Source organism: Chrysoperla carnea, chromosome 2, assembly GCF_905475395.1.
Source record: "Chrysoperla carnea chromosome 2, inChrCarn1.1, whole genome shotgun sequence".
NCBI classification, from domain to species: domain Eukaryota; kingdom Metazoa; phylum Arthropoda; class Insecta; order Neuroptera; family Chrysopidae; genus Chrysoperla; species Chrysoperla carnea.
Genome location: NC_058338.1, coordinates 91,277,067 through 91,303,965, shown reverse-complemented (window position 1 = coordinate 91,303,965; position 26,899 = coordinate 91,277,067). Strand labels below are relative to the sequence as shown.

General features: G+C 30.0%; 1 protein-coding gene across 2 annotated transcripts; it reads right to left on the bottom strand.

Moving 5' to 3' along the window:
• Positions 1-1,823: 1,823 nt before the first annotated feature.
• Positions 1,824-26,899, bottom strand: LOC123291875 (ribosome-binding protein 1). Of its 2 annotated transcripts, XM_044872308.1 has the most exons (14): positions 26,737-26,899; positions 14,754-15,189; positions 13,744-13,914; positions 12,335-13,385; positions 11,775-12,187; positions 10,679-10,990; positions 8,887-9,255; positions 6,804-6,887; positions 5,017-5,403; positions 4,478-4,720; positions 3,694-3,780; positions 3,432-3,482; positions 2,798-2,896; positions 1,825-2,025 (listed from the first exon to the last, which is right to left on the bottom strand). In XM_044872308.1, the coding sequence occupies exons 2-14, from the start codon at positions 15,180-15,182 to the stop codon at positions 2,014-2,016; spliced, it is 3,708 nt and encodes a 1,235-aa protein (XP_044728243.1). In that variant the 5' UTR covers positions 15,183-15,189; positions 26,737-26,899; the 3' UTR covers positions 1,825-2,013. The 2 variants fall into 2 exon arrangements, with proteins under 2 accessions (XP_044728244.1, XP_044728243.1); XM_044872309.1 differs by lacking the exon at positions 6,804-6,887 and having other exon boundaries at positions 1,824-2,025.

Below are 26,899 nucleotides of genomic sequence, written 5' to 3'. Positions count from 1 at the left end.
TCAGATAACGCGACAGATAAAAATTCAAGAAAAAATTGCAAAATTCGTAGAAGAAATTTTCAAAATAATGACATTAAAGTAAAATAATCACACAGAATACCTACCCTTTCAATCTTCAATAAATAAATTACTGTGTTTCCATGTAATTTTTAAATTAACATAGAAATTACTTTTCTGAAAAAGAATCAATTGATAGAATGCAGTCCTTATATTTTGCACACTCAATTCCATTCAGCGCCCGCTCTATCTGCAGTCCCATAACTACGTACGAGCCATGTCCGTACGGCTCAAGAAAAAACTAATGTTTAGATAAATATCAAGCTTTGAGGTTACTCAAAATATCTCACGCGGAATGGTCGGTATTGGTGATATTGTTAACACTGACACATTTGTTTTTATTGATACTTTTCTGAGTTCCGAGAACGTGTTCAACGAACTAGGTAATCTATAATATAAAAATGAATCGCTGAAGCGCAGCTAAACCGATTTCGCTAATTCTTTTTATATATATTCCTTGAAGTACGAGGATGGTTCTTACGGAAAGAAAAATTTAAAAAAATTGCCCTTTTTTATATTCCCATACAGAACATTTGTAATTATAATTAAAAGTCAATTAAAACTTTAATACCATACCATAAAGTTTAAGTGTTAGTAGAAGGGTTCCGGGAGAGCAAAACAATTGAGTGACTGACGTTAGTATCGTATAAATATTAATGTCAATATTTATACTATTGTAAGAGGGTTTTTTTAGTTCTGGGACACTAAAAAGTCTAAAATAAAATAAATAAAAAAAAAAAAAATCCGATTGCGTTCAATAAAATCTGAAAAGAAAGAAACAAGCCCAGAAATTTACATATCGACTGTTAAAGTCGCTAAGTTAAGTACTGGACTTGTTTCTTTCTATTTAGATTTTATTGAACGCAATCGGATTTCTTTTTTTTATTATTTATTTTATTTTAGACTTTTTAGTGTCCCAGAACTAAAAAAAACCCTCTTATTATACTATAGTAAAATTTTAAACCAATTTATTAAACCTAATTAAATTTAAACTTATATTTTAATAACCCCTTTTAGTATGCTTTATTTTGATACCCTACTCGATATGTTTTGTTAATTACTTTTTATTAATGTATTTCGCTTCAAAAATCCACCATTTTGTTTTGTTTTTTTTATCACCTATCTAAGAACATTTGGGTTTTTGAGACAAATATAAAGATACCTTAAATGTAGAAATCCATTGAGCCATTTGGAAGATATGAGATTTTAAAAAAATTTACAAACAAATATACATACACACACATACATACAAACAAAATACGAGCGAAAAACATAACCACTCCTTGACAATCGGGTAAAAATTCATAGCATATACGTTTTTTCACAAATCATTTTTTAAATCATTTAGTTAGGTCTGGCTATGAGTCTCTGTCTACCTGTAAATAAGTTATTTGGTGATATTTTTTGATTAAATAATTTAGAAAAATACTAAAAATTTATTAACTAATATTGAATTATTATAAAATATTTTTTTATTAAAAAAAGCGAGTATATTCGTAGAATTCAATATCTAAATTATAACATAAAAAAATTATACATTATTCTGGCGTTACATACTATATTAATTTTGTTTGTTTGTTACACCGGTATATTTGAATTCAATTTATTTTCTCTCAAAAACACATAATTCCGTTACATAATTCATTCATCGTTTTTATTTTTAAATAAATAATTTTCTCAAAATCATAAAAACAAAATCAAAATAAATTGAATAAAAATATGGCGCTAAGTAGTACAAATATCTTGTAAATATTTTTTTTTTTAAGTCGTCTTTAATAATTGATTCTTGTTTTTTGTTTTAATACTTTAAATAATAATATAAAAATATTCTTAAAATAACTGCCGTAATTATATAATGATTCTAAGTCTTATGTAAGAAATAGCGTATTAATTGCTTCGTTCTTTTAAGTAATTTTTTTTTTCTTAAACGTAGAATAAAATTTTGTTGAGATACTGTTATTTTTTTGCCTAAAAAAAAGAAAGAAAAAAAAATTTTAATCAGGTATAATCTTAGGGTCAAAGTCACGTGAGCGTTAAAAATGACGGACGTCGATTGAAAAGTATACTTTCGTATAATAAAATTGCGACCAAGCTGTATATCAGATATATTTGGTTGCATTAAAACACATATTAACTATTAATGTGTATTTTTAAACCACTAAATATATTTGATGTACAGCAAAGTGTCGCATTTTTTTTGTCCACAAGTACATTTATTTAACGTGAATTTTAGTAACATTTGTTCTTTTCGTATTAAATGTAAATAGAAAAGTATAGTGCTATATGTTAATATAAGACTATCCTTTTCCAGTTACTCAGTATAAGTAAATAGTGTATCCTCTTGAGCACAAAAAAAAAAACACATGAATGTGCTAACACAAAAAAACACAGTGTCTAAATGAACTTGCTAACACAAAGCTGGAAATTTAATTAGAAGTGCAAAAAAACATCTGTTTTTTTTTTACTACTTCCATCTTAATGTATTGAAAAGTACCCGCCGAAAAGCATTAAATAAGAAGATGAACCTGCTGTAGCCAGTGTAAATTTTAAAAGAAGTGTTTAAAGTAATAAGAGTAGGATAAAGAACGAAATATTTTAAAAAAAGATAGAGAAGTTCATATCACTTTTTTACTACACAAAGCCATCTGGTAACAACGTATGTTTCTCTTTTAATATTCTACTCTTCTTTATTCTATCTGGTTTAAGAAAATGTTAGTGAAAGATATGAAACAAAAATTACCTTTTTCTTTTTAGTTTTAGAAGATCGTACGCTGTTATTACTATTATTAAGCGGTGAACTGTGTGAAGGTGCGGGACTAGGTGACGTGGATGATTGATACTGAAATGATACCAATCACCAAAATAATGTTATTTGTTAGTTAATGAAAGAAATCATGTAAAGAACTGAATAAAAATTGTATTTTTGAACAAAAAGTAAATTTAGAAGAGCGACCTGGTTCTATGAAATTTTATTTCTAATGCGATATTATAGATCTAAATCCAAGCGCAGTATTTAAGGTTGAACGAACAAGCACCAAGGCAATTTTAGATTTAGTGTTGAAATTATTTGTACTTTATTTTCAACTTTGATAATGAATTTTGTTATAACTTCATGAATTTAGACGAAAAATAAGAATACATTTTTTCAATATCTATACCTCATACAAGAGTGAAATTCGTTTTGGTATCGCACTAGAAGTAAGCAACTTTTCAGTCTTCGGTCGCACATTCAAATTGAAAAATAATTTTTATTCAGATCTTAGATAGAAGCACAAAGATTATAAATAATAAAAAGCGATGATAAATTAATTAGTAAATTAGTTGTAAGTTTGTTTAAAGCACTAAAATTTGGAAATTTTTAATTTTAATTATACCTCACTTAACGATGAATCAGCTGTCGCTGGTCCATTTGAATTATTTGTAACCTAAAAAAAATTATTAATTTTAGAAAAATAACTGACTCATAATTTAAAAACTTTACAAACATCCAGAAAGAAAAGTCCATGGAAAATATTTTTAAGCCATGACCTTAAAAGCAACTTTTCCAATTTTCAGCTGTTTTGGAATGAGTGTCAAATACGATCCCTGGCTTTTAACCTATAATTACGATTTGATATAAAATAGATTTTACTTTACCTTTAACTTAACATCGTCAATACTGTTATTGCTATCCGGACTATTTTCATTTCTATTTTGTTCACTGGATAAAAGTCTACTTGATTCCTAAAAAAAAATTTAAGACCTTATTAAGATGATGCTTTTACTGGCTGGAACTAAATTGTGCATTTTTTAAAATTAATATTGGCGACGAAAGGACCTCCTTAATTCAATAAAATAAGTATTTGACTTTTTTTAAATGTAAGTATAGCAGGAAAATATTGTCTTAAATCAAAGTATTTACTTACTGCCTTAACAGCTTTTCCTGCAAAAACAAGTGCAAAAACAGAAACCTGAATATTTCGAAAACTAATTTTTAGTTTTTTTCACCCCATCTAATCGATAACTGGTAGTATAATTCAAGAAAAGTTGGTAGGATCTTACTTTCTCGTAAGACTGTCAACAAATGTTCACATTTTTTGAAAATTTTTTACAAAAATTTACACGGTAAAGTATAATCGAAACTTCACTCACTATACGATAGATAAAGACAAACTATTATAAAAAAATTATTTTTCCTTGTAATCTAATATTTTTTTAATTAATATTGGCGGCGAAAAGCCCCCTCTTCTTAAAGCTTCAAATTGTAGATTTATATGTCCTAAAACTATTATCTATCCAATTGTTGCGTTCGGCACTCGAGGTCACAAACTTGGATTATTAATTGGTCCAACATCATAAACAAGTATGCGAAAAATCAAAACTACTAGATTTGACGCAGGCTGTAATGTATAAAGTTACTGTAATAAAAGTAATTACTTACATCTTCTAATTTTACGTAAGCACCAAACGCACGAACACGTAATTGTTCACATTGTAAAATTAATTCTTTATTACGTTTTTCTTCTTCTGTTAATTTTTCTTGTAATTCTAAAATTTGTTTGGAATGTATTTGGGAATATTTTGTTTTCAATTGTGATATCTCTTCGTCTTTCATATACAATTTTGCTCTCCAACTTTGTTCTTCTTTTGCTACACTCATTTCTAATTTATTCAGCGTCAATTGCTAAAAAACAAAATATCCATTATTGTTTTCCAAATTTTAAAATATTTCAAATTTGTCAAAGTGTTCAAGGAAAACAGAAAAAACTATGTTAAAAACGCTTAAAAGTTAAGAAAAACAATCGATTTTTCATAAAATTGTTATTAAAATGATCGGATTCATAAAACAAAACTCATTGATATGAGTTGAGGATTGTTGCTTGAAGGACGAAGGTAAATTTATTTAGGGTTTCGTATCAGAAAAAATTGACGGATATTTTTTAAATTTCGTAAATTTAATTTGTATAAAGAAGTACTTACTGTATCGTCAATAATAGTTTTATATCGATTTGCTTGTTCTTGTAATTTTGCAATTTTTTCATTTGCATCCGTTAAATGTTTACTGGATTTTTTCTGACATTCTTGTAATTCTTTCTGGAAATTTTCTTCAATAACTTTCATTTGTTTTGTAAATTCTAAATCCTTTGCCTTTGATTGTTGAATAAAATCAGCTTTCATTTGTTGTATTGTTATTCTATCTTGCGCGTCTGTTTTATTTTTTGTAATAATATCGCGTACTAATCTTTCATATTCCGTTAAAAATTGTTCCTGAGTTGTTGTTCCAATGATTTTTATATCTGGGAATAATCGTTGTAAAAATTTCTTTTGATTTTCATGTTCTTTAGAAATTACTTGCGAAATATTTTCCTAGAAAATAAAAATAATTTTTTAAAATATATCGTTCGTAGCTCATTTTGGATATTTTAGTACATTAGTTTTCAAATCGTTTAGTTAAATCACAGGATAGAAAATTAGTTAAAATCAATTTTACTACGTCAGAAATTCCTCTCTTAGATGTCTTACAATAATTTTATGATTATTGTTGTTTTTAATAGACGGAAATTGGAGGGGGGGGGGGATGGGCGATTTAAATCTCGAATTTCGTAGCAACTTATCTTAATCCTTATAGTGGAGAGGAAGAGACGACGATGTGTCATCGACTATATATGTCCAGCTCTTTCCATAAAAAGATGGACAGACTTTCTTTGACGACCTCTCCGACCTTTGACGTCAAAGTGCCCCTGCTGTCTCTAAACAGCCCCAAATGGTTCATGGATTAATAGCCGGAGATATGGACCAACTCTTTCTTTGGTATCACAACGGACCCTATGGATTAAGTGTGCCCCACCCCAGAAGAGCCATTCTAACCTAACCTATGCTTGATATCACAACGGACCCTATGGATTAAGTGTGTCCCACCCCAGGATAGTCACTCTAACCAAACCTATCCTATCTTAATCCCTATGACCTCTAGTATAAAATGAGAAGTTTTTTAGAAATTGTAGAAATTTGAAACAGTTTTAACTATTTGAAAATTATTTTCGGCGAGCTCTTCTAAAAATATTCACGCAGCATGGTATTAAAGACAGTTTAAATGGCGATAAGATTTTTCAACCCAAAGAGAGTTACAATCATTATTTTTCGAAGTAACCGTGAGAGAAAAAGATTATCAGACCAGGCCGAAATTGTTGTTTGAAGGAACCCCAACAATTTCTTTATATTTTTGGTGTAAGAGCCGAAGTCAATGGTTATTTTTCAGGATAGGTATTTCACTAGGCTAAAATACTCATGTAGGTACCTGGAGTATTCTTTTCTTAAACTTTAAGTTTTTTTTCTTTTGAAAGTGATGGAAACGCTCTTAAGGTGATCCATTAAAAATTTTCGAGAAAAAAATATTCGTTTTAATAAAAAAAAAAAGCATATATTTTACGGGTTTTATAGTGAAATTTGAAGGTGTGCCAAATACTACATTAATATTCTCTAGTGGGACCTCTCCCTTTTTGTTTTACTTGAGTGTTCTATGGGAATATTCCTATATCTGTTCAAATTGAATTGTTCAAATTACGAGTTGGTTGGGTTCTGAAGTTTTTAGCCCTTTAAAACGTTTAAAAATGGGACACTATTACAGAAATTTCTATCGATCTATTTTTTCCTAAATCCTAATAAATTGGTAGCTGGCACAGTTTAGCGGCAGGATCACCTTAACGATGTACATATTTTAGTAAGATAGCAATTTGTAGCCAAATTATTTCTATTTCCACACTTACATTAAAAGTTTTTTTAGCATTCTCATTGGCTTTCTCTGCAGCATTTAATGCCTCCATCACTTTCCAATTCAACTGTCGAATATCCTGAAGCATCAAATAAAAAAAAATTCCATGCAAACAAAATCATAAAATATTTGAGAAAATTCATGCATGCAATATTATTTAAAAAAGAAAAATTACTTATACAAATAAAACTGAAATTACAGTCATAAAAAAAGAAGAGAAAATTAAAATAAAATTAGTAGAAAAACATTTTATTAAACATGATATATATTATGGCTTATATAATATCGATTAATTCGATAGAATGGATGGGTGAGAATCGTCTGGGTTCAATTTTTTTAAAATATAAATAAGTCTACTTAAAAAAAACATGTTCAGGGATGTGCTCAATTGTTTTCAATATGTTCAAAGTTGGTTTCAGGAAGAGAATCAGCCTATAACATAAAAATTGAATTACTATCGTTTATACATATATCTATTACATTTTTTCTCAAACTTTTGAATCACGATAGAATATTATTGAGTTTGCATTACATATCAAAAATATTGAGAAACACTGACTTATTATACAGTAATACGTACGTACGTTAATAATGTGAGTTGGGAATCATTTTGCCAGATAATCGACAAAAATTTCAATTTTTAACATTATCTAACAGGGCATTATAATAATAATAAGAGGAATACGGCAAATGGGTCTATAGCACTTAGACTAAGGAGTCCTCTGTCCCCTTCTTGGAAACAACCTGCCAAACAAAAGTGAGATGTCATGCTATATAATTCTGCCAAAGCCAGACGCCACGCAGAACAGCTTTTCCGCCGAGATTTTTCCCAAGATTGATGGATCCAAAATTTCGGACTAAAACATTCTAAACCTGACGCCCTGCAGGTGCAAATAACGTGTATGGAGATTTCATTGTCTTCCATACAGGCACTAGAAGTGGGATCATGGTATGCTCAGATGAAAGTGACGTTTGAGAAGGCTCCCCTCGTGCCAAAGAGTCCGTTATTTTATTCCCATTAAGGCCATAGTGGCTCGATATCCAGATCAGTCTGATTGTGTTAATAGTGCCAGGAAATTCAGTTCCCCGAATAATTTATGGACTATAAATACTCGATTGAAATTTTGATGCCTCAACGGTCCGAAAAGCGACCAGTGCTGTTTATAGTGATTACCAACGATTAAATAATTTAGCTTGGCTATATTTGGACAATGGTTAAGGGTCAAAAAATTCTTGATTGATGTTGGTTAAACGGACGGTAAAGTTGTCACCACGCATTTTAATTGCAGTAAAGATTTAAGAAAAAAAATTTTTTTGGCGACCAAAAATTTTATTTTTGAATATAAAATAAAATGCTTTCGAATAAATATTGCTGTGTAGCTGAATGTAATTCAGGAAATGTTATTTTACATGAATTTGCTAAGGCAGAACAAAAAGTAAAAAGGAAAGAGAAATAAATAAACCGAAGGCACTAAATTTACATGGCTAAACTGAGAATTTCAGCAACAATGCACATCATGAGTTCAATCCATTTTACAAGAAAAAGATAATACGATAAAGTACAAAATTTATAATAAAAGTGCTTATCAAAAATTACAAATATCAACAATACGGGAGAGCAATCTTTTAAATAACAAAATAAATAAATATCTCAACGTATTCTATAATATTTATTCAATGAAAATTATCAGCTGGATGATCTGATAAAAGGTTCATTTTTTATTATCGCGGCGCTGAGTCTAAACTAAATCTAAAAAGCTACGACATCCATTCTTCTGAAAGTTGCAATTTGAATCGCTTAAAGAAATTTATAAAAATGAACACAGATCTATAATGAACAAATCAATATATAAGGTGATACATTAAAAATGTTTAATTTACAAATTTTTTTTGTGGTGGTATCACGATTAAGCTCTTTTAAAATTATTTGAAGCTATTTTTCATGATTCTATGTGTGCCATTTTTAATGAAGTACCTCTTTTATAGAGGAAGAAGGTCTAAGAATCCCTCATTTTACATGCAGAAAAATATAGAAGATAGAAAGAGAAAGGAAGATATTTCTATATTTTTTGTCTTACGTTATTCTTTTCTTTTTGCTGGTTGAGTTCATCTTTCAATGCTTTCAATTCAGCCCGCGCTGAATCCAACTCATTATGTAAATTTAATATTTCAACTTGACGTTGTTTATCATCCTCTGCCGAACCATTGGCATTCTGTTTAAATGTTGCTAATTCTGTTTTTAATTGTGTTATGATACGTTCGTTGTCCTCTTGTTGTTGTTTTGCTATTTTGTGCGCACACTCTAATTGTGATTGTAAACATTGTATTTCAGAATGTGATTTTAATTTATCATCTTCATATTTATTTAATTGTTCGTTCATTGTTTGTGCGTTACTCATTGATATTGTTAAACGTTGTTCTAATTCTGCAACTGTATGATGTGATTCCTATAACAAAACAAGTTATGATAACATAATTAACAGAGTTAATTTTTTATATATTCTGTATATGTTTGAATATCAATATTTAAAACTACTGATAATTTATTATAAGAATAGGCTTTATTTAAAAAATCAATTAATTAATATAGAGCACGTTCCTTGTCTTCACATATCCCCTCTATTTACCACTCGGAATATAGAAAATACCATCTTTAAAGACAAATCGATCACATGTTATTCTGTAACCCACTAACCCCAGCTTAGCCCGCCCCCTAAACACCAACTTTACTTCTTTCCTTACCATCCTTTCTATTGAATTATATTATCTTTTGGAAAATAAAGCAGGAACTTACTGCGTTTGCAATTGGTCGCAAGCTTGGCTCCCCGGACGACCATGTTCCTAAATTATATAGGGGTTTAAGGCTTTCATTTATTATTTTACCCCCTTAAAGAATGAATTTTCATAAAACAGTGATACAGTTCCCATTTTAGTGCACACTGACGCCATTTAAGTAATTTTATTGAATATTTGCAGAATATTGCTGTTTTGGACCAGCAGAGAATAAACTATCCTAAGAGGGAGGAGAGGGGGTAGTATATCGAAATTCTGATTTCGGAACCGTGATCAGTGATTCCAAAAACCGATGAATATACATTCTGGTCCATTTGTCGAATATTTACATATATCGACCAGCAGCCGGGAGTGAATTACACCAGAAGGCGATAGGTATATTGGAATTATGACTTCGGAATCGTGATCAGAGACCCTTCTTAAAACCTCCAAGTGTACTTTTCTTGTCTATTTTGTTGAACATTTACAGAATATTGCTACTAATATCAGCGTCCCTAAAAGCTCCCGTGTATACCTTTTTGGTCCCTTTTGTCGAATATTTACATAATGTTGCTGTTTTGACCTAGCAGGGAGAAAACCCCCGAGTATATTTTTTGGATTATTTTGTTGAATATTTCCAAAGTTTTAAAATTTTCAAAAATCACACAGATATGGATTCCCATATTTGGTTTATTTGGCCAATAGCAATGGCCAAACTTTCTAGCGGCACCAAATTGGATGTAGATTTTCATCTAAGCACCTTCCAGAACATTAAAAAAAAAACTGACCCAATAATGACCTCAGACATTTTTTACATTTCTAACTTTAAAATTGACCAAGTTTCATGCGTATTTCTAACCCTTATTTTAACTCCTTGTGCAAAATATTGTACTTCTTGATCCAGCGGTTTCAGCTGCGAGTTAATCCATGAGTCAGTGAATCAGTCAGCCAGATAATAGGTATAAGGCGTGCCGTAGAATTTGATAGTTATTTCAAAATGACTAGAAATTTAAGAGCCACAGAAAATTTCATATTTATATCATTTAATACCCTAACCTAAATCGGTACCAAAACGATAAATAAATATTGTTAACTAACCTCAAGTTGACGAGCAAGTTCTTGTGCTTGATCAGCCGCTGTCTGTAAATGAGATATTCTATCTCGTAACACATCAGCTTCAGATCGAGCTGCATGAGCTTCGCGTCTCAAGGCATTTGCTACATTGATTTGTTCCTGTAAATCGTTATGTAATGTACCAATCTTATTTTTCAATGCTGCATCGTTTTCCTTGTGTTGTTCGGTTAACCGTGACACAGCTAATTCTAATTGCTGACGTTGATTTTGTAATTTTGCATGCTCATCTTGGAATTGACGTGTAGAATGACGTTCTTCGTTTAATTTAGCGTTTAACTGAAAAATTTAAGATGGTATTCTGCTTTAGAAATTTGAAAAAATTGATTTTTTCAAAGTCCTAAAGGTACGTTCTTAAACGGATTTTTCAAAATTCGAATTATTTTTAGAGATACAGTGGATTTTGTGTCGCGGCATGTAAGCCGGTCGAGTGGAACGTATCACAAAATAAACGACATATTTTGCCGGATGACATGTGGACTCTTTCTTTTCAAGAACTCCACTAGAAGAAGGCCGAATTTATGGATCTATCTATTAAATATTAATATCTAGAATAACTCCGGTATTGTCTCTTAAATTTAAAACGGGATTTTCTTGAAATAACATTTTTTGAGGTGGTTGACATGATATTTCAAGTTCTAATCGATCGATTCTTTTAAAATTTGGTGGGAATCTTCTCGCGAGTCCATATAACAAGGACGTGAAAGTCGAGTGGAGAAAATAGCAGGAAAAAAGGCACCGATCTGGGTGAAGTCTAGTTTCACCTTTTTATAGGAATACTAAATAACTCCAATCTTTTTATGGAGGTTTTCCTGAAACTGTTTCTTTCTCTGAAACCTAAAATTGAAACTCCCACGTAGAGCAAGATAAAACGAGGCAAAGCAGCACCATTGACTTCTTAAAAATGAAAATCTTTTATCGGATTTGCAAATGACATTTTGCTGAGAAAAGCTTAGAAAGAAACTATTTTGTACATAGAAGATCGGAGGATTGTCTTAGCAAATAAGGCTTACTATAATTGACAGATTTCCTTAATCTTAAGATTCGAAGCAAAATTACTTACTTGTTGCAATTGTTTTGTTAACATTTGTTTTTCCGCTTGTAAATGTTCCAAATTCTGTTGTAAACGATTAATCAATTGTTGACGATCATTTAAAACTTGAACATTAGCCTCTTCAAATTGTCGCTTCGCTTGCATACATGCATTTAATTCACCACGTATTTCACGCAATTTTGCAGCAACTCCAACATGCGCTTCTTGTTCTGCTTGTAAAGCTTTTTCACGTTCAGCCAATTGTTTACGCAACTTAACTACGGGATCTGAACGACCCTCGGACCATTCTTGATGCGCAACAGGCATATCGTGTTGTTTATTTAGAAGTAAATCAATTAAAATTTGTACTTCACTACGTGATAATTCGGCTTTGCGGACAAGTGGAACTAGTAAACTTACATTCACTCCAGTATTGTCACCACCTAAAAAAATATTATACTTAGTTGAATGTACTCGAATGTGTCTCGACTCTCTGGGTCCCCTACTATTAGTGTCTTATCTTACAAATCCTTTTCAAGTTCATATAATCGCATATTTGAAGCCACGGAAAGTTAAATAAAAAAACTTACTCATTTGTTGTAAAGCGTTTAATTCACGCTTACGCTTCTTGCTCTCCTTCGCCGAAATACCATTACTTGTAACCGCATTTTGAACATGATGGACTCCATTAAATCCATTATACATTTCAGTATTCTTTTTATTTTTTTCTTGGACATCCTTCTTATCTTGTAAAACAGCCAAATCATTATCAAGTTTCTTCTCAATTAAATTCTCTTTTTTATTTTTCTTTAATGGAGGTGAATCTTTTTTTCCATTTTCATACGCTACCAATACATCTTGATTTGTTACTTTTTCTATAATCTCAACAACTTTATTATTCTTTTTACTAATATTATCAACTTTGAGTTTTTCCACAGAATCCTTTTTCATTTTCTCAATATCATTTTTCGCATCAACGTTGTTTACTTTTTTTGGATTTGATTGTACTTTTTTGTTACCATTTTCAATTGAATTGATTTGGTTTTTTGTTTGAGATTTTTTACTGTCAATATTTTGTTGTTCCTTTTTAGTTTTCTCGATTATTTGATCTTTTTTCTCAGCCACATCTTTCTTAGTTACGTCTTGATTGCTTTTTGTGGTGGGGATAGCAGAATTTTCTTTCTTCAATTGATTATTCTTATTTTTCTCATTCTGCTTCTTTTCTGTTGGCGATGCTTTTGATTTTTCTGTAACTTCTGATTTTGAAGTAGTCTTAGCTTGAGTATTTGATTTTTGTTTGTCCACTTTCTCTTCAACTTTTGGTTTATCCACTGATGGTGGATTTTCTTTTTTACCTTTTTCAGGTAAAGTGTCCTTTTTCACTTTTTCTGGTAATGTGTCTTGCTTTACCTTGTCCGGTTGTTGTAAAACTTCTTTCTTTGCTTTCGTTTGTTTTTTAGGATTTGGAGATGGATTATTGCTACCATCATTGATATTTTCTTTTGATTGTTTTTTCTTCCCAGATACGACGTTAGTTTCAGTGACTACAACATCACTTGGAATATTCTCTTGTTCAGTATCTTTATTCTTATTTTTATTCTTATTCTTTTTAGTTTTCGGTGATAAATTAGTTTTCTCAACCTAAAAAAAGGAATTATAAAATGGAGTGGGGGAAATTTTAAATGATAAAAATTAGCCTCATAGCCAAAAATATTCAAGACTTAGCAATAAATGAAAGCTCCAGACAACCAACTCTGTGGTTGGTTGTCTGGAGCTTTACACTAGTGGTTCTAAGTCAATTAACAGAGCTGGTCGAATCTGTTAATTGACAAAACCCCAAGGCCAAAGTTGACTTGCCGTACGATGATTTGAAGCGTCACCGACCTACGCATCGACGAAAGAAGTTTTCGACAGTGCAATCATTTTTGCTTTAGATCTTCAGGGAAATTAAAAAAAAAAAAAAAAAACCAAATCATTAATTTAAAAAATGTATTCTTACAATTTGAGATTTAAGTAATTCTTTTTCATCCTTGGGATGAATTTTTTCAAAATGATTCAATGTTTTCGGTGAATCAATTGGTGTAAAACTGGATACGGGACTTGGGTCACGATTCACGAGGATTGGACGTACATTAATTGGTTTCAATTCACGTTGCTTCTTTCTTCCAACCTGTTTTTAAATAAAGCATTTAATATCAGTAATTATATTCAATGGTTTTTAAATCTGATAAAACAATCAAAACCATTTATAGAGACATCGCTTTGTCTCAAAACCATTTCTGCGAAATCTAGGCACTTTTCGAAAAAAAATTTCCAATAAATCCAATAAAAGTGGTTTGTTTTTCTATAAAGCCCATTTTTGTTCAAATTGAATGAAAAACGCACAAAAAGCTAGATTTTTGTTATCAATTACTGTCTAAACTATTCGGTTTACAAAACAATGTTTGCGTATTTATAAAGAACAACTTTGAAATTTTGAAATTTAAAGGGTTCATCAAATGTTTGTCACTTATGAATCAGATTGAGGTTTTAATTGAACCTGAAAACTTAGATCGAATTCGATGCTGGTATAAGATGTGTGCGTCAAACTAACATTTTTCGTTTGAAGCAATTTCCTTGATTAAATTTATTTGTCGAGTTTCAAGCACATGTCAATTTAAAAACACCTGTATATCTGTGCGAGCTAACACCTATAGTGTAATAGAGCCTTTCTTAGTATCAAAATCCCATAACGACGGATTGACAAATATCTGACTGAATCCAAATATAAATTCATATGTGAACAACTAATCTTTTGACGATCAGGCTTTCATTTTTCTTCGGAGAATTTGTCGCTCTTGTAAATAAGCAATATTTCTCGCAGAAGATAACTATTCCATGTAAATAAAATGAAGATATTGCTTATAACAAAACAACCATAATTTCAGGTCTCTCCAATATCGTTATAATCGGTTTTGAATGTAATACCAACGATTTTTTAAAATAGTTTTTAAATTTGGTATAACTTACTTTAATAACTTGAGGTTCTGGTGGAATAATTTCAGGTTCGTCGATAACAAATTCAACGTGGATATTATTATTGGGTTTGACATTTATAATGGGAATGTTTTTAGTATTTACATCGTTGATTAGAACGTCTGGTGTTTCGTTTGAGGATGAAGCAGTTGTTTCATCGCCGCTAGCACCATCCGATGAAGATGAAACCGCTACTAATGATTTCTCCTTATTCTTTCGATTTAACTTTTTCAATTTCTTCTCTTTTGCATGCTTTAATTTTGCTTGCTTTGAAATACCTAAAAGTCCAGCCTTTAGGTCTCGCTGTTCAGCTAACGCCTCTTCAAAACTTTTTGATTTAATTCCAAATACTGATATTAATAATAATACTCCTGTTGTAAGTACGAACACTGCTCCACATACTAAGGCAGTTTGTAAATCCATTTTCCGACTGTAAATTTAAACAAAAGACACAAATTAAAAAAATATATATTTGCAATTTTGATTTTGGAAATGGATCCTCAAAATATGTTGCCATTTACATTCATTATGGATATTTCAGAGGAAATAGAAAATTCCGTGTCTCATGATTTTTGTTATTTATATCTACATATATTTTACATAAAGTATCTGTTTTAATACTAAAATATAAACGATATTTCGGTATTTTATGTAAAACTTTTTTCTCTAATCAAGAGAAAAATAATAAGATAAAATGTTACATTATCACTTTATCATGAATTTATTTAAATTAATAGTTTTTCAAAAATATAATAAATAAATTTTAGTGTCATCATTCTAAAAAAAAAAACCGCATAAATATCGAGATAATAAAGAGAATAAAAATTATATACATATGCTAGTCTTTTCGAAAAATTAAAGGAAAAACTGGAATTATAATTAGATAAAAGGATGGAAAATGCAATTTTAAATAAATGCCATTCTTATTTCTTTAAAAAAAAAACTCATTTTACGATATATTTGCATTTTTGCCCACTTTGAGCAGAAGATCCGAATGACCTCGCACAAATTAGATGTAATCTGCATTTCGGTCAAACTTTTTCAAATTTTGAAAAATGATAGTTAATTAATTAAATAATGTTTTTTTATTTATTTTATAGGAAAATATAACTGCCTGATCGGCTCTGTATGCGATATTGTATAGAAGAAAATGCTCCAACGAAATTAGAAAATTTTGAAAATAGCCCTGAACATTTTTCGATAGAAAAACTATGATAGGGGGCGTTTAAAAATCAAAAAAATTTGTCTAGGCTCATTATCAGATGAGTGAAGATCGACCTTATACCGTCTCATAGACCATGTTTAATTTAGTAATTACATTGTATTTTGTTATTATATAATCAGTCCCCTATGTTTAGATTTATAACAAAACATGTCATTTGGTAAATGATTGTATATTTTATAGCTAATTACCATAAAGCATTGAAAATAATTTAAAACGTAAGGCATTATTTTTGTGATAATAAGAAAAAAATTATTCACCTTCTGATAATTCTTAATATAACTGATGATATAATTTTAAATATAATTACATTCTAAAAACACTGAGATTGATACAGAAAGTGGGACAAGATTGCAATTTTGTTATCTTTGTATTAATGCAGTTAATAAATTTATTAACAGAAGTTCTTAAAGTAAGGATGAAAAATTATATTGTTTTATGCTAAAGAATTACGCTAGTCCATTTTTACATTAAAAACACAAAACACGATGTAAATCTGCTTTTTTGATATGTTAATTGGACCCCTTAGGGGAGTGTGAAACTTTGCAAGCAAAAAAAAAGCTATTACGCAGGTAACATAACTTTTTTTTTTGCAAAACGTAGTTTCACACTTCTCTAAGCGATCCAAATAACATTGCAAAAAAGCATCTTAACCTAGCCTTCCGGCTGCCATATATGTACTAGTTTTTGAAAAAGTATTTTTGAATTTTTATTTTTTAGCAAATTTTTTCTTTTGTTTTTTTGTTCTATCTTTTATATTTTTGGAGAAAATGTACACCAAAGTTTTGCCATAATTTGCCCATTCAGAAAAAAACAATGATGTTTAAGAAAAATTGCAGTGATCAATAAAACTAAACCGAAGAGGTTTCCCTGAATTTTCAAAAAATACTGTATTCCCTGATTTACAGGACCGCTAGACACCCTGATAGCTATAATTATAAGCCTTCATTTAGCGCATCGAATAAACATACTTCTGATGTTTCATGAAGCATATATTTCGAAATCAAAGACAAATAATTTGATTAATTAATATAAATAGAAATTTTATTTTTACACAGATCAGATTAGTTTATTTGTTTTAATATTATTGCTAATATAAAACATTTTATTTTTATTAAATTCAATATTATGATTTGAAATTTTATGATTTAATTATTTATTTAACAAATAAATTGAACAAGCGTAAAGGATGTATGGACACCAAGCCAATTTTAAATAAAAAGCTTGATTTTTATACCATACATATATGTAATATGCAAGGTATACTAAGTTTATTCCCAAATTTGTAACGCTTAAAAATATTAATGCTATGAACAAAATTTTGATAGAGGTGTTTATAAAATAACCTAATTAGTCCATTTTCGGTTGTCTGTCCGTCTGTCTGCCAACACGATAACTCAAAAACGAAAAAAGATATCAAGCTGAAATTTTTACAGCGAACTCAGGGCGTAAAAAGTGAGGGCCAAGTTCGTAAATGAGCAACATAGTCAATTGGGTCTTGACCTTTGGGTCCGTAGGACCCATCTTGTAAAAAGTTAGAGATAGAACAAAAGTTTAAATGTAAAAAATCTTCCTTCTGAAAAAATAAACAACTTTTGTTTGAAACATTTTTTCGTAAACATCACCGTTTACCCCTGAGGGAGCAAATTAGGTGTAAATTATATAGCATGTATTAAATGGAGATATCAGTTACGTATATGTGTGACATGTATGCATGTGTAATGTGATAAGAGTAATCAACACTGTCTATGCATGGTATTTCAACAATTAACTCAGTCAATTGTTTGTTTTCACTTGTTTTTTTATGAAGTTTGACTAAGTCTAAATCAATTCTAAAAATTTTAGGAGCGGTTGCAGGATTATTTAAATAAATAAATGACTTCAAAAGTAGACATATTTAACAATGATATTTAACATTGGTCTCATGGTAAAACGGTAGATGGATGATTTGTTTTCATAGATTTCTTCAAAGCTATTCGGTAGAAATTATAAAAAAAAAACTATTTAAAATTGAAACCTTAATAAATAATTTAAAAAAACACGTTGTGCTCGACTAATTAAGGATGTATGAGCACGGCAGCGGGGACATAAATTAAAAAAAGTATATATTTTCAATTTTGATAGTGAATTTATATTATAAATTGGCAATATAAGACGAAGTAAGAATAAAATTTTTCGATATCTGGAGTAATTTCAAAATATCGAAAATTTTGTTTAATTATTTTGCTTTCAATATTTCGAAAATCTAGGCAGATATCGAAAAATTTTATTCTTATTTTTTTGTCTAGATTCATGAATTTCGATATTTCTAACCATCTCTGACGCTAGGCAAAATATATAAGAATAGTCCTATTTGTCAATTTATAGTAGGCTGAGTTTAAAGTTCCGGTTTCGGTTAAGTATCGTAAAAAATGTGACCCATTACCCTTAATGACTGTGCAAAATTTCAAATTGATATTCCTACAAATAACGCACAAATGAGAGTGTCTTCATCTTAAATGCGACACACTGTATATGAGGAGAAGAAAAATTTTTATGAGAAGCCTCACATAAGGGAAAAGGTCCCAAATTGATGAACGAAGACTAAAACAACGGCACTGTCTGATTTTCACATACTCCGGAGAATTGCATTGCCTTTGGACCCCAACATGGATTAATCCAGCACTGACATGTGCATATAAAGTTTATTAATTTGGTATCTTATGACATAAAGACTTATAAGTTATATGATTGACGCTGACGCCATAAGTAATAGCTTACCTAAGATTAGTACGGTGACAATAAAAGAATTTTAGTAAAAAGAATTACCTACTAAAAATAATATTATTATTATCTTAACGATAATTAATTATAATTTGTATCTTTATATTTACTTAACCATACACAATTTATTTTTAAATAATTATACTTCAAACATTAAAATAAACACTTACAACTTTTATTTGTAAGATGTAAGTCGGTTAACATTCATTTGTAATTACTTGATTGTTTAATGAATTTTTACTTTTTATCATAAAACTTTGTAAATGGTATTCACTCAAGTGTATACTGTTCAACTTTTATTTGATTTATAGGATTTTTTTAATTTTATTATTTAATTTAACTATATTTATGCGCAAAACGGAACGCGCACTCAAGAGATTGCGCGAACACAACGCGGGGATTTCCCTTTTTCCTGGCATGTGAATGCAAAGCAAAAGGGACATCCCCGTGTAGTGTTTTATATATTTCGCTTGCAATAGGTTTGTGTCCTAAATTTGAAAAATTGTAACACTATTTGCGTTATGTATTTTGCATTTTCAAAAATCAATTTAAAGGACCTGCACACAATACATTGATTTTTCAGTTAAAAAATTTTTCAAAACTATGGATTAAGGTAGTTATGCTGAGAAAAAATTCAAAAGATTCAACCCACAAAAACCCTTCTTTTCCGGGCTACGGGCCTTCAAAGTTTATGCCTACATGAGATATTGATTTTTGGTTTCGGTTAAAAACTTTTTGAAAAATATGATTAAAGTAGTTTTTGCTCATCATGCTGGTCAAAAGTTCTTATGGACTCAATCTTCAAAAACCCTTATCTTCCGAGCTACGGCCCATTAAAGGTTATGCCTACACAATACATTGATTTTTGGTTTCGGTTAACATTTTTTGAAAGCTATGTTTTATGTATTAAGGTAGTTTTGATCATGATGATCTAAATTTTTTATGGGCTCAACCTTCAAAACCCTCCCCTTTTGAGCTACGTCCTACGAATCCTAGACCCAATTAACCTATATTGCTCCAATCAACTCCCTATTGAATGAATGAATAAAAAGTCGAATGTCACAAATTTTTGGGTCACCCCTCTTCGATTTTCGTAACTGGACTACGATACATTTCAAAGTTTATTCTTATTTATCCATAAATTACGTCACACAAATTTTATTCCTTGTGAACCACCCCCCCCCCAATTTCGCCTTTTTATACCATGTACATATGAAATATACATAGTATATTAAGTTTAGTCCCAAGTTTGTATCGCTTATAGGTTTTCATAGAATCATCTAATTAGTCCACTTTCGGTGTCCGTCCGTCCGTCTGTGAACACGATAACTCAAAAACCAAAAAAGATATCAAGCTGAAATTTTTACAGCGCACTCAGGACGTAAAAAGTGAGGTCGAGTTCGTAAATGAGCAACATAGGTCAATTGGACCTTGGGCCGTATGGCCCATTTTGTAAACCGTTAGAGATATAACAAAAGTTTAAAGGTAAAAAATGTTCCTTATCAAAAAATAAACAACTTTTGTTTGAAACATTTTTTTTGTAAACACCACTGTTTACTCACGAGGGCACACATTAGATAGCAAATTTTATAATATGTATTAATATGGGATTATCAGTTATGTATGTGTGACATGTATATGTGTAATGTGATAGAGTAATCAACACTGTCTATACATGATATTTAAACAATTAAGTCAATCAATTGTTTGTTTTCACTTGATAATATTTTAAATTTTAACACGTGGCATCACAAGACTTTTTATTTTTCAAAATTTCGCACCCTAAGAAAAAAAAAGAGGGCGTAACGTTAAAAACTGGTCATCCGGTAATTAAAAATTAAAACATAATCATAAGTTTGGAACGGTTAGAAATAATAATCGTTAAAACAAAATTTTAATGTGTTTCTAAATATAAATAAATCAGACCAATTTCAATATTGAAAGAGAGTTAATAAGTTTTCTAATCACTTTGTACAGGAAATGCAAACCAAAATTATATTTTAAAATAAAGTTATTTGAGATAAATTTATGCTGACACAAAATGACGTAACGCACTTTTAATTTAAGTTCAAAAGAGCAAAAAAAAAGTCTAAGCAAGTAATTTTGAACAAAATGTTTTTCGAATTAGTTATTAAATAATATTTGGTAATTAGGATTTAATTATTTTTACTTCATCAGTCCTAGGCATAAATAAATTAGTTCAGGAAAACAGTCATTAGACTAGACATGTTAAGTGCTATTATTATTATTCATTGCAAATAATGAGAGTGATACAGTCAATCTAGACGAAAAAAAGGCCGGCCTGGAAAAAATTTCAATGGTGAATCTGAGGTTATAGATCGTTAGGGGGGCATGTAAATAACTTAAAAAAAATTAAGAGAATTTTTCGTTCCGCTGTTTTTGAGAAAATCCAAAAAAATATTGGAATGCGTTTTTCTCGGAATCTATTGGTTTAAGGAAAAAGTTTTTCAAATAAAAAATGTAGAGGATTGTCAACTACATTTTATGTCATTGGAGCAACGTCATACGAGTTAAATTACAAAAAGTAGCGCTTAAGTATAAAAAAAAAAGTTTTTCACGATTTTCATTAAGAAAAAATGATTTTTTTGTAAAAGTGTAAATGAGAAAGTTGTTTGACTCAAAATTAGCTTCAACTTTTATTTAAACAATTTTTATGAAAAACTTACCGTTTCCGAGCTATAGGCCAAACATGCAACACACCGCAGCTAACGGTTCTTTGAAGCTAATTTTGAGTCAAACAACTTTCTCTTTTACACTTTTACAAAAAAAATCATTTTTTCTTAATGAAAATCGTGAAAAACCCTTTTTTTGATACTTTAGCGCCACCTACTTTTTGTAATTTAACTCGTATGACGTTGCTCAAATGACATAAAATGTAGTTGACAATGTCCTCTACATTTTTTATTTGAAAAACTTTTTCCTTAAACCAATAGATTCCGAGAAAAACGCATTCCAGAATTTTTTTGGATTTTCTCAAAAACAGCGGAATGAAAAATTTTCTTAATTTTTTTTAAAGTTATTTACATGCCCCCCTAACGATCTATAACCTCAGATCCACCATTGAAATTTTTTCCAATCAAAATGCCAGATTAGCTGTACTAGAGAATTACTTTGTATTACAAAGCTGGAAACTTCATTTATTCGAATACCTAACAAAGTGGTAATCGGCCTCTCTAAAATTGTAATTTTGAATCGTCCTTGTATAATTTACATAAATGATGTTTTTTTTAGTGGTTCACATCTTTGAGTTGGTAATATTATTATACCATGTATATATGAAATATACATAGTATATTAAGTTTAGTCGCAAGTTAGTAACGCTTAAAAATAATGATGCTAGGAAAAAAATTTTGTCATAGGTGTTCATTAAATCACCTAATCAGTCCATTTCCGGTTGTCCGTCCGTCTGTGGACACGATAACTCAAAAACGAAAAAAGATATCGAGCTGAAATTTTTACAGCGTACTCAGGACGTAAAAAGTGTGGTCAAGTTCGTAAATGAGCATCATAGGTCAATTGGGTCTTGGGTCCGTTGGACCCATCTTGTAAAACGTTAGAAATAGAACAAAAGTTTAAATGTAAAAAATGTTCCTTATCAAAAATTAAACAATTTGGTTTGAAACATTTTTTCGTAAACATCACTGTTTACCCGTAAGGTTGCCAATTAGGCGGAAATTTTATAATATATATATACTTGATTATCAGTTATGTATGTGTTACATGTGTAATGTGATAAAGAAATCAACACTGACTATGCATGGTATTTCAACAATTAACTCAGTCAATTGTTTGTTTTCACTTGTTTTACTTTATATACAATTTAACAGTCGACAGTTGCTTTGTGATTAGTTTGATTTGCCATTTCAAAATGACTGAAGGCAGAGCAACCAACGCTTGTAAATTTTTGAAATTGAATTTAATTTTTTTCTCGTTCAATGGGTTATTAAAAAAACAAAAACCGCGGAGGGCTATTAAATAAGAGGCTGGAATTTAAAGATAGGGGTTGAAAAAGCACCCCTTTTGATTTTTTCCCAAATATTTCATAAACTAAGGAAAATTTCAAGAAATTTTACATAAAATTTTTCGTAGAGAATCAAATTTTACACATCAGATTAGTATTTTTTTTTTAAATTAGAAAAAATTTTATCTAAATATCATCTAAATATGTTTCAGTGAAAAAGTAGTCAAACTTTTCCCATCAGCAGTTTGAATCCGATTCGTTCAGCGTTATTCTTATCGAAGAATAAAAATAAATGTGATATTATTCTTGATTTTAGGTATTACCCGATTAATATGAATTCGATGTCATTAGAAATTAACACATGGTCTTAAACGTGACAAAAGAACGTGTCCTTGCCAATATTCAAACAAAAATTTAGTTAGTTTTAAAATCAATTTTTTTAATCATTTACTAAAAAATAAAACAAAAATAAATAAAAAGAAATAAAATAAATCTGAGAATTAAACAAATAATATTTTAATCTAATAAACTCAATGTATTTATGCCTATTTTACACTAATTAGAAAAAAAAAAAAAAAACTTTTTCTCGATCATGCAAAACGTCGAATCAATTAGGTTAGATTAGGTTATATTGGCTGTCCACGAAGGACACACTTAGGCTATAGAGCCCATTGTAATACCATATATGTGTTTTATCACCTTTCCTCTGATAATTTCATTTATCAGCTCCTCAATTTCGGAGGCTGAGTGCACCTTCTTCATGCGTCGAATCAATTGAAGCGAATTAATCCTGCAATAACTGGCCATATACCAAACATTATCCTGAATGTAGAAGCGTGTGGATGAGTTTATGGTCGACAATGTACGCCCAATTCCCAAATAGGAATTGTAGAAGCTCTTCCGATTTTCATATTTCAATATAAACAAGGTTACATTGAGTAACATAGTCAGACTGGTCTGGGTACCGAGTCTCTCCAGCATTAAAAAGATCGTGCCACTGAATAAAGCCCGCTAGCGCTCGAACCCATGAAAAGGCGTATTAAATGGAACACGACGATTTGGGAACGGGAATAAACGGTATCGACGTTGTGGTTATATCTATGAAATATTACCGACAAACGGCTCTTCGTCTTGATCTGGTGATTCTGGATGGATCTGAATGAAGTAAACATCATCGAAATTTGCATTTCATTTGAGAGTGCTTCGGATGTTCTAGAGATTGCTCGGCAGCAAAAGCTCGAAAAATATTTGTCGTTGGTTCGTTCGGGTCCTTGTTACCTCAGAACTATGGAGTCTTTTAAAACAGGTCATTATCGGTTAATTAATCAGACAAGTAAGGTATGTATGGACGTTGAAATTTCCATAAGGCTACAACAGAATCTTATTGCGATACCGATTTTTGTTTGCTTAAAGCCGTGTAATCTGCTTGTGTTTCTCGAAAAGCACTTAATATTTAAATGTGAATTTGAAATCGAGGACTGCATAAAATGTTTAATATGTACACTCACTGTCAGAAAAAGTGCCACAGTTAAAACATTCTAAGCGTACGCATCATATGTTATGTTATAATAGTAACACTTAGAATGTTTTAAAACGAGCATTTTTTGTGACATTGAGTATACGTTCATTGAGAAGTTACTAAGTTACTAAACCTATGTAAACTTGCCTTTATAAAAAAAAATATTTCATCGTATTTACGGATATATTTTATAAGTTACTATCTAAATCTAAACACCTACGCAATTTTTATTAGTTTTATATTAAGCTGTAATTTAATACATGTTTTAACGAAATAAATATTTATATAACAATGTAACTAATTGTTAATGATATACTAGAACTAGACACTTAAATGTTAAGATCCCTTTCAAAATTCAATTCAATTCAATTTAAAAAGATGAAAATAACTCACGTTTTAATTATTTCTTATTAAGGCTGTAGTCTAGTTAAATTACCTTTTTTCTTAGAGCCTTCTGCAAACTGAACCGATTTTGAGGATCATGGCCGATTTTTTAGTTGTTGTGAGTACGGTACCCTAAACTCGCACTTGAAACATAGCTAAGAACAATATCCATTAGATTACGTTTCAAACGAAACAAATTAAAATCAAAATCGATTCATCCGTTTAGGCACTACGATGTCACAGACAGACACACATAAACAAAACTTACAACACCCCTTTTGTTAGTTCGGGGGTTTAAAATACTTAATGTTGAACATTTTTTATCATAATGATTTTTGTCCAAATCGAAAACAAAATCAATAATTTTACTAACAAAATAAAAAACCTTTTGTCTTGTTATTTTTAGGGTAATTAGGATCTAAAATTTACGAAAATTCCGTTTATTTAACCCCATTGGATAAATATTTTCTAAGAAATGAACTGAAAATCGATCCGAGAAATCGCTCTTCTAATGGAGAACCTAGTTCTCCGAGTTGCTTTAACAGAATATTTGAACAGTGTATGGGATCCTTTATAATTCCATAATAATTGGGAATTTTTCAAATGATAAAAATTCTTAGCATACGTATTTGCGTTAATTTTTACGTCATAGAATAATTCCAAAATTTATTGATTTTAAAATAAATCTCCGGTTTAAATGAGTCATAACTCAAACATCTGTCATTCAAGAAATCACTTTCTTATTATTTTTCAATTAATTCAAATATTTTTAATCAAAATTCAATTTTTTGTCTTATCAAAACATACATAAGTTTTGACTAGTTTTTATACCCTGTATATATGTAATATATATCAAGGTATTATAATTCTAGTCTCAAGTTTGTTGTTACAATTTTGAATGTTTTCAGAAACATTGATGACCTCACTCTTTCAACCCTCCGTAAAAAATTGCAAGGGGTGATGAATATTTTTGAGCAATAGATTCCAAAACTAGAAAGTACAAGTTTTCTATAAGCTTGATAAAATTTTAGATAACGCCTTTTTTTATAAAATGGAGGCCTAGAGTGGTCTTTTTTATAAAACAATACAAGGGCTTACAAGAATACAGTTTCAGTTTTAGAATGATATCAGAGAAATTTCAATACGTTGTTTATTTCCGTGCAAAGCAAAGCGGCAAGGGTGATCACCCGGTCCCGTAAAAGTCGGAGTTGTAATTTTAAATTCCGGTCTTATTTTCTCAAGTAATCAGATAATTTTGAAAAATAACATAAACGGGAAGCTTCATTATTGTTCAAATCGTTTTTTGAAAGTACCCATGTTAGATCAAGAAAAGGGTATCATATACTCCCATGATATTAGAATAAATCATCCCTTTTTGTAATATTGGGGGCCAAATAAAAAGCAGGTGCCTAGATCTGATCATCTTTTAAAATCTGAAATATAGGTTTCTAATGCCAGTGCCACCATTTTTGAGTATATCCTAGATAAAATTATCAGATTTAAAAAATAACCGTGTGAAATCAAACACCACCAACTGGCATTAAGGTCCACGTAGCGTGTATAGAAAATAACTTTCAATAATTTTCATCGAAATATAAAAAAAAAACGAACATTTAGGGTCAAGGTAATCTCTATAATAATCAATTAAAAAATGAACAAGCAATTTTTATTAAAATGAAATTGCTTCATACACTCAATTAAGTATGAATTTTCGCGAAATTACTTTCCATAATTCCATTATAAACAAATTATCAACAAATTGTAAAAATTTTAAATAAACACTGAAAAAAATATATTTATTTCAGACAGGCCTAGACATGAAATAACCTGAATATTAATTTTTTGAACCCGCTTGTATCTACAAATTCAAGTAAAAACTTTTTTTTTCAAAAACTTGTACTTACACGATATCCATGTTCTAAATGGATCGAATTAAAAGTTTGGTTTATTGAACCCGAAATCTCGACTAAAATCTTAATTCCAAGATTACTATGACATATGCAAATAAATAATAAAATTAACATCGTGTCAAAAATTAGTTGTCATTTTATCTTCCTATAAAATGTGTGGATGTTCCAGAAAATTAATAAAAACAAGTAGTACTTACATTTAATATTTATTTTTTTCGTTCAAAATACGAACTTAAATGATTGCATTTGAAAGAAAAATAACACAAAAATTTGTTTTGTTTTTTTTGAAATAATAATTTTTTGCTATAACATTGGTGAAAGCCGGCCGTTCAACGCACAACGTTTAGATCACTAACAAAA

Excerpts from the sequence above, each read along its gene's own strand:
- LOC123291875 (XM_044872308.1), bottom strand. The coding sequence starts at position 15,182 with ATGGATTTACAAACTGCCTTAGTATGTGGAGCAGTGTTCGTACTTACA. Across the intron at positions 10,991-11,774 it reads TAACAAAACAATTGCAACAA|TTAAACGCTAAATTAAACGA; the intron begins GTAAGTAATTTT and ends TAAATTTTTCAG. Across the intron at positions 2,897-3,431 it reads CTGATTCATCGTTAAGTGAG|TATCAATCATCCACGTCACC; the intron begins GTATAATTAAAA and ends GTATCATTTCAG.